This window comes from Nanorana parkeri, unplaced genomic scaffold, assembly GCF_000935625.1.
Source record: "Nanorana parkeri isolate BGI_ZX_2015 unplaced genomic scaffold, ASM93562v1 scaffold2064, whole genome shotgun sequence".
Classification (NCBI taxonomy): Eukaryota; Metazoa; Chordata; class Amphibia; order Anura; family Dicroglossidae; genus Nanorana; species Nanorana parkeri.
In genome coordinates, this window is record NW_017308332.1 from 29,597 (window position 1) to 38,829 (window position 9,233).

Here is a 9,233-nt window from a genome sequence, read left to right on the forward strand (position 1 = left end):
GGGGGGGGGGCAGCAGGACGGATCAACTATCAGCACCCCTCCTCGAACCGCCTGACATTTAGGGGGCACCCGGACTTGAACCAGGGACCTCTCGATTTGCAGTTGAATGCTCTACCACTGAGCTATACCCCCAATCTCAAAAGATTTGTTTCTCAATTCATAGAATGGTTAAGTTTGGGTTCTATCATGAGCTAATTTCATGGCACACAATTTAGTGTTGATCAGATGATAATATGTGAGAATATTAAATTTTGTTGATAGTTATAGTATTGACTGATTGGGAGGGACCAGAGAGCAGATTATAAACACCTCAGCCCTCCTGCTTCACTCCTCGGATCATGGGCCGGCTCAGTGACACCCCCAAGAGGGCCGATAAAAAGCAGCTGCGCAAGGCAGCAAGGAGATCTCTTGTACCAGCGAAAGAACAGCTCTCACGTGGCCATCAGGAAGAAGCTCATTCTCATCAAGGACCAACGCTTTGCCTTAGTTTGGGAGAGCCTAATCCAGATCCATCTTCTCCTGCATCGACTTGTTAAGTACTCTCATTTTTATTCCCATTTATTTTACTGTTGTTATATTTGTCTCTGTTTTGTAACATCTTTTTTTTCTGGCTATTTTTCCTTCACAGTTTCTTTTATTAAAAGTTATCTATTTTTTTAAGCATATAAATCTTTATTAAAAGTATTTTTCAAAAGCAATAATGATGCAATGTAACATATATTATACAACAACAATATATTGTACATGGCACAATGCATAGAGGATAGAATTATCTTGTAAAATCGTTAACCTTATCTCAACACTACAAATAAGAGCTCAAAGTATCCTTGTCTCTGTGAAGAGTGCTACCGTATTGTAAAAACTGTTATATTCCTGTCTGAAGGGACATAGGGTATCTCAGGCTTTGTTTAAGGTTTTGAATAGTCACAGCATTTGCTGGCAATGGTGCGTGTTTCCATTAGAACACATTACACACCTGCTGTGCCCATTATGAGAGGCTCCCACCATCCCTGAGCTGAGTTCCCGGGTCTGTACACCCGCTGTGCCCATTATGAGGGGCTCCCACCATCCCTGTGCTGAGTTCCCGGGTCTGTACACCTGCTGTGCCCATTATGAGGGGCTCCCACCATCCCTGTGCTGAGTTCCGGGGTCTGTATACCTGCTGTGCCCATTATGAGGGGCTCCCGGGTCTGTACACCCGCTGTGCCCATTATGAGGGGCTCCCACCATCCCTGTGCTGAGTTGCCGGGTCTGTACACCCGCTGTGCCCATTATGAGGGGTATCCCACCATCCCTGTGCTTAGTTCCCGGGTCTGTACACCCGCTGTGCCCATTATGAGGAGCCCCCACCATCCCTGTGCTGAGTTCCTGAAACAAGACCAGTCACCCCGCACAAGGAGAGAGAGCAGCGGTGACAAGTCTTTATTAGAGGAAGCTCCAAGCCTCACACTGGATTACTGCGCAGATCTGGAAGAAATATACAAATATCACTGAGATTCAAGAAAGAATACACACGGATCTTCTATGAGGACAATATTTGCTCATCCTGGAATTCAGATTTAACTATTAAAAGTGTTTACATTGTTAATATTGCTTTATTTATTTTTGAGTTCCATCTCAGAACAACAAAGATCGTGAGAAATAAAACAGAAATCATTTGTATTTTTTTTAACCATTTTGCTGTTGGTGACCATTATGTCATTGTATACAGTATTCATGGGCTGCATGATCAGAGTTTTGGCCTTTCCCTAAAACAATAGTTGCTTAAAGGTGTCCATCTTTGGATGGCGCAAGTTTAAAACAGGTTACTAATAAGTATGTGTTGTCGTAATGTAATGATAAGCTGTCAGAATCATCCATTGACTTTATGGGCTCTCTCAGGGGCTCAAAAGTCTCATTGTGATAAGTGCCGGCACATCGATGGTTAAAGCAAGCCTGTTATCAATCTGAGCAATACAAACTGGAAAGCGATTAGAAAAACCCAAAAGCTGACGTTATCTTTAGTGAAGACCACACGACATGAAAATATATACACTGAGTGGCCAGATTATATTGACCACCCCATCAGTACTTCGTTGGGCCGCCTCGTGACTCCACGAGATGGTGAAAGGTGATGCGAGGAATCTGACACGGCACTGTTGCCCTTCTGTTGCCTTGTACCAGTCTTGCCCCTCCCCCGTTCTGCCCTAACATTGACTAGTCGCTGAGGGCCACAATTCCCACGTTCAGACCCAGATTTTCGGCTGACAGTCCAGTCTTTAAACACTTTAACAATGAGCTGCTCTTGAACATTTAACGAATTCTGCTGTTTTGCTGATACTCGCTCCATGGCTCCGAGCGCCAACAATCATCCCCTGTTCAAAGGCTGTTACATGGCTTTGTTTCCCCGTATCTTCAGAAACAAATCACTTCTACTGTCGTGGTAACCAACCTGCTTCCCTATTTATAATGGTCTGGCCCTCTAGCAACTTCAGCGCCAAATTATAGCTAATTATAGATAATTTACCTACAAGCGTTAGGTGGTCATAATAATCTGGCCACTCAGTGTATATCTAGAGATACAGGCAGCTGACGTTACATGCAAAGCTCACCTTGTTCTGTAAAGGTTTAGCTTGGCTGTGGCCCCTCCCAAGATTTCCATTACTAATGTGAAGGACAGCCTCACTGTTCAATAGGGAGGCTCTGAAGTCAAGGAGGGGCAGGGCCAAGAAAAAGAGATATGATTAGAACTTCAGCCGTCTATAAATCAGGATTTAGTAATTATTTTCTTACATAGCAACCTCCGCTTATGCATCTTTCACACTTTTGTATGCGCAATCTAAATTGTTAAACTTTGAAACAGGTTCACTTTAATGAGACGCTGTCATCTTACTCATACAGGGCAAAGTGACAGTCTCTGCAAAGCTCCCCACCAACCCCATCGGGTCTCTTTATGTGGTATGTTTATTTATATAACAAAGATCCATAGTAAAAAAATATTGAGCTGACTTCTGTTTTATCGTTCCAGGTGGAAATCTGAGTCCAAAATGTCTGTGAGGCTGTTTGAAGAAAAGGAGCACGCATCAAATTATAAAAAATTCAGGATTGAACCACAAGAAGAAATAATAAACCTGATCTTCAGTTACCTAAATGAAAGGGTAAGTGACAGCGTCAGTTCGGTTTATACGTTTTTATTGTTCAGAGGGGAGATAGAGAGATACAAAGTAACATTGTTTATAAACATTGATCAGAGGGGAGATAGAGAGATACAAAGTAACATTGTTTATAAACATTGATCAGAGGGGAGATAGAGAGATACAAAGTAACATTGTTTATAAACATTGATCAGAGGGGAGATAGAGAGATACAAAGTAACATTGTTTATAAACATTGATCAGAGGGGAGATAGAGAGATACAAAGTAACATTGTTTATAAACATTGATCAGAGGGGAGATAGAGAGATACAAAGTAACATTGTTTATAAACATTGATCAGAGGGGAGATAGAGAGATACAAAGTAACATTGTTTATAAACATTGATCAGAGGGGAGATAGAGAGATACAAAGTAACATTGTTTATAAACATTGATCAGAGGGGAGATAGAGAGATACAAAGTAACATTGTTTATAAACATTGATCAGAGGGGAGATAGAGAGATACAAAGTAACATTGTTTATAAACATTGATCAGAGGGGAGATAGAGAGATACAAAGTAACATTGTTTATAAACATTGATCAGAGGGGAGATAGAGAGATACAAAGTAACATTGTTTATAAACATTGATCAGAGGGGAGATAGAGAGATACAAAGTAACATTGTTTATAAACATTGATCAGAGGGGAGATAGAGAGATACAAAGTAACATTGTTTATAAACATTGATCAGAGGGGAGATAGAGAGATACAAAGTAACATTGTTTATAAACATTGATCAGAGGGGAGATAGAGAGATACAAAGTAACATTGTTTATAAACATTGATCAGAGGGGAGATAGAGAGATACAAAGTAACATTGTTTATAAACATTGATCAGAGGGGAGATAGAGAGATACAAAGTAACATTGTTTATAAACATTGATCAGAGGGGAGATAGAGAGATACAAAGTAACATTGTTTATAAACATTGATCAGAGGGGAGATAGAGAGATACAAAGTAACATTGTTTATAAACATTGATCAGAGGGGAGATAGAGAGATACAAAGTAACATTGTTTATAAACATTGATCAGAGGGGAGATAGAGAGATACAAAGTAACATTGTTTATAAACATTGATCAGAGGGGAGATAGAGAGATACAAAGTAACATTGTTTATAAACATTGATCAGAGGGGAGATAGAGAGATACAAAGTAACATTGTTTATAAACATTGATCAGAGGGGAGATAGAGAGATACAAAGTAACATTGTTTATAAACATTGATCAGAGGGGAGATAGAGAGATACAAAGTAACATTGTTTATAAACATTGATCAGAGGGGAGATAGAGAGATACAAAGTAACATTGTTTATAAACATTGATCAGAGGGGAGATAGAGAGATACAAAGTAACATTGTTTATAAACATTGATCAGAGGGGAGATAGAGAGATACAAAGTAACATTGTTTATAAACATTGATCAGAGGGGAGATAGAGAGATACAAAGTAACATTGTTTATAAACATTGATCAGAGGGGAGATAGAGAGATACAAAGTAACATTGTTTATAAACATTGATCAGAGGGGAGATAGAGAGATACAAAGTAACATTGTTTATAAACATTGATCAGAGGGGAGATAGAGAGATACAAAGTAACATTGTTTATAAACATTGATCAGAGGGGAGATAGAGAGATACAAAGTAACATTGTTTATAAACATTGATCAGAGGGGAGATAGAGAGATACAAAGTAACATTGTTTATAAACATTGATCAGAGGGGAGATAGAGAGATACAAAGTAACATTGTTTATAAACATTGATCAGAGGGGAGATAGAGAGATACAAAGTAACATTGTTTATAAACATTGATCAGAGGGGAGATAGAGAGATACAAAGTAACATTGTTTATAAACATTGATCAGAGGGATATAGAGAGATACAAAGTAACATTGTTGCTTTTGTATCTGTTTCATTCATCTGCAGATCAAACGGAAAAGCTTCAATCTAAATATGATGTCATTTAAAGGAACCTGACAGGCTGAAAAAAATGTTTGTTTTTTTAAATAAGATGTACTTCTACTTAACCTTTTATTAGCCCTTAATATACCTTATTCAGCCCTTATGAACTCTTCCTTCTCGCTCTCTGAAATAGGTAATGTCTCCCTTATTTTGTGTTTTTAACTTTTTCATATTTTTTTTTTTAGTGTCGCAGTTGAGAAAAAAAAAAGCTTATTTCATTTGTCAATAACTCTGCAATGCTTTGGACCAGAAATATCATTTTTGTGTCATTTTAAACAAAACAAATTATAGAATAAGATTTCAACTTTTTATTGAGGGCAACAATATTTATACTGATCACTAAAAGCTGCACTTTATCCTAAACTTTAAACGAGTGTGAATACCCCTTAAGGGCCTGTTCACATGAGTTTCAGGTCCTGATCAGGTGCGGATCTGCAGACGCGGTGCTATGTGTTTTTGCCGCGTTCTTGCCGTGTTTTTGATGCGTTCCAGTAAAAAAAAAAAAAAGATTATTTTATTTTTTTTGCTTGAGTGGGGCTGTCAGTATGTTAGCTGTAGTGCAGTGCGTTTTTGACGCGTTTTGCGTTTCCTGACCATACAAAATGTGACATGCAGTATTTTAACCTGAACGGACTGCGCACGTGAGAACTGTAGCCCATAAAACACACAGGGATACATTGGGATGCATTTTTAGTGCAGGAGCGTACGGATCAGCACAGAAAACGGACGTCGTGTAAACAGGCCCTTAGGCTGGGTTCACACCTAGGTGTATCAAATATGCGCGTTTTTACCGCGATTCGCCGTAAAAAAAACGTGCAACAAACGCGCGTTTCCGAGGGCTACTTGGCTGTATCCCAATGGAAACACACGAAAAAACGCCCCAAAGAAGCTCCTGTACTTCTTTGGGCGTAGGGCGTTTCATAGCGCGTTCATACGGCCTGTATTACGCCCAGGTGTGAACCATACCCATAGGAAATAATGGGATTTCGGTGTTTGAGCGTTTTGCAGAGCGTAGGAACGCGCTACAAAATGCCCAGGTGTGAACCGGGCCTTAGGGTATACAGACAAACAAAACAAAACAAACACAGCAGTAAGTGAATCATAAATATTTAATATTAAAAATTACATTATCGTTTTCCTGGCTAACATTCATCAGTGAAGTAGGAAAAAAAAAATGGTTTTTTTTTTGTTTGTTTTACATTTCATTGACATTTTTATGGATTGCATAAAAAATAAAATAATTTCTACAAGACAATATTACCAAAAGAAAGCCTTGTTTGTCATAAAAAAATGTATGTATTATTTTGTTATCTTAAAAATTAACAAAGTCGAAGAATAAACAAGTCTATATCGGAAATGTAAAAATGTTTCTGGTCCGCAGGGGCGTGTACAGGTGTGAGACCTGAACTGGTTAAAATCACATTATATATACAGTACAGACACATTTTGAACATTAACCTCTTATTACAATAATCCTTTCAAAAACAAAATAAAACAAGAAAAAAAAATAGTTTTTAATTTTGGCCGTATGCCAGCAACAAAAATGTGACGTGGTATCATTATTATGACAGTGATGATTAAAGGTAAAAACAACTCCGGTCTCTCTCTAAAAATCATTTGAAAATGTTTTTGGTTTCCTAGTTACCTAAACCTCATGGACTCGCCGTGGACGTCGGCTGTGGAACGGGGCAGAGCACAAGAATCCTCTCTCCTTACTTCCAGAAAGTTCTGGGAACAGACATCAGTGAAGCCCAGATAGAGGAGGCAAAGAAAGTTCCGGGGTCACCCAATGTAACCTACAGGTGGGAACATTCTATTCGCATTTCATTGGTTACATTCAGGGGAGGACTGGGATACTTTGGCCTGGGGGAGGGCAAACACAACCAAGTAGCCCTTTCCTGGTACGGGGAGAGGTCTTTGGGCTAAAGAGGGTGTATCACACCAAGTGTAACATGGCGCCGTAGTGATTGGTGGGTTTGGTGAAAGGTGGGTGTTCAACGGTTCATCGTGACACACCTTTTCTTAAAGGAGAACTATGGAGTTAAGTCTTTTCCCCATAGTTCTCCTTAGGGTAACAGGAGGACACAAACTAGCGTCCTCCCATCACCTTAGGCTCAGTATACTGCGAGCTGTAGCTCGCGGTATACTGAGACGCCGCAGCTGAAGCGGATCCCGACAATTGTGCTGGGATCCGCCCAGCTGCGTGACTGACAGCTGGCTCTGCCTATCTAGGGGCAGAGCCAGCTGTACCCGCCCCCTCCCCGTCCGTTCCGCCAGTCAGCGCTGGCGGATCGGAGCGGGGAGGGGGGAATCCAGCCCCTCCCGTCACAGCAGAGAGCCGTGACAGGATAGAGAGGTGAGCGAACGTCGGTATGTGTTCTCTCACCTCCCGATCTACTGAGCCGACCTGTGACAGTCTCATTATCACAGGTCGGCTAGAACTATGAGGTGAGTGAAAAGCACTCACCTCATAGTTCTCCTTTAACAATTATTGGCCCCCTTTGCGGCCCCATGATACATGGCATCAGTCACATGACATCTCAAAACTGCAAAGGAAGTTGATGCTGGAAGACTTCCTTCTGCCAAGTACTAGGATCTCAGGTCTTGATGTGGAGTGACTATATAATACTCAGGGTCCCACTCTAATGTCAGAATGAGGGGTTGGGTAATCCACCAGCCCAACGTATCTTATCAGTATTGGCCCTGAGGACCTCTTGACCCCCCCATTGCTCTCCTCCCCCGGCTATGTTCTTGGTATGAGCATTCGTTGTTGGGATATCTTGTAATAAGGTGTCACAGTCCATACTCGGTAATAGTTCAAAATGCTCCCCTTGCTGGCACAACCTCCATGGCATCTGTCTGGCACCACCACTTTGGTTGGGAGACCCCCATTTATCAGGGGAATCTTCAGCCTGGTAAACATTCATTTTAATGTAAACAGGGTGAATGTGACTGAGGCATGCCTGGTGAATGTCTATGAATGTTACTTGGGAAAATAGCAGTAAAGGATTTTCCATTGGGTGAATTTCCCAGTGAATCCTTTATAAGATGACCAACCCCCTTTGCGTCATTTGGGGCAGGGAAACCAGGAGCACAGAACCTGGAGTTGAGCTTTCGTTGGTGTCCCTGATTAAGGTCTAATTTATCATTTCTGCAGCGCCTGTCCAGCCGAAGAGTTGCCAGTGGGTGACGCCTCTGTTGACTTACTCACAGCTTCTGCTGCTGTCCACTGGTTTAACATTGAGAAGTTCCTAAAAGAGGTAAAAACAAACTTGAGTCTTCTTCTTTCATGTTTTTGGACCTCTGCACCCTGTACAAAGTGCTGTACATTCCATACTTCTGACCATTGAAGATTACATACACTGTGCTGCATATTACCTTAATCCAGACCCCTAAACATTATGTTGCATACTGCGGACAGGTACACTAATGTACTCTGCTTTTATGTTACATATGTGATGGATGCGCCCAGTCTGAACCCGCTGTACGTCAATCACATGTGACTATACGCACTTCTGAAACTTGGTAAAGATGTCACCAGCACACCATATTGAAGTAAAGAACACGTCTGTTTATTGACGCTTCCTTGTCAAAACAAATAGCAACGTTTTGGGGCCACACAGGGTCCCCTTCATCAGGCTTGATGTTGGCGCAGTTCTGAACCAAACGAGCCAATACCACTCTCAGCTTCACCCTGCACAGAGATCTCCCAGTACGCAGGACAACCATCTCAGGCCAGCAGACTGAGACCGATCATTACTAGGGTCGGTTAACTCTGCAGTTAACCCTTTATCCACCTACGTTATCCCTGCCACCATGTGTTTTAACAGAAATACGAACCGTTCTCAGACAGGAATAGGACGGGTCTCACTATACAGTACAGTCTATGATACCGCTGTCCTCTCAGACAGGAATAGGACGGGTCTCACTATGCAGTACAGTCTATGATACCGCTGTCCTCTCAGACAGGAATAGGACCGATCACTATACAGTACAAAGTCTATGATACCACTGTCCTCTCAGACAGGACTATGACGGGTCTCACTATACAGTACAGTCTATGCTACCCCTCTCCCCTCAGACACGCATAGGA

General features: G+C 41.3%; 1 protein-coding gene and 1 non-coding gene across 2 annotated transcripts in view; one reads left to right on the top strand and one right to left on the bottom strand.

Moving 5' to 3' along the window:
• Positions 1-60: 60 nt before the first annotated feature.
• Positions 61-132, bottom strand: TRNAC-GCA. The gene has a single exon. It is a non-coding gene; the product is annotated as a tRNA-Cys (tRNA).
• A 2,893-nt stretch (positions 133-3,025) lies between these two features.
• LOC108800554 (probable S-adenosylmethionine-dependent methyltransferase CRG1) overlaps positions 3,026-9,233 on the top strand; it is a 19,443-nt gene continuing 13,235 nt past the window's right edge. The window contains exons 1-3 of the mRNA XM_018572545.1: positions 3,026-3,137; positions 6,782-6,942; positions 8,298-8,400. Coding sequence (XP_018428047.1) covers positions 3,027-3,137; positions 6,782-6,942; positions 8,298-8,400 — 375 coding nt within the window. The 5' untranslated portion in view covers position 3,026. The remainder of the gene's footprint in view (positions 3,138-6,781; positions 6,943-8,297; positions 8,401-9,233) is intronic.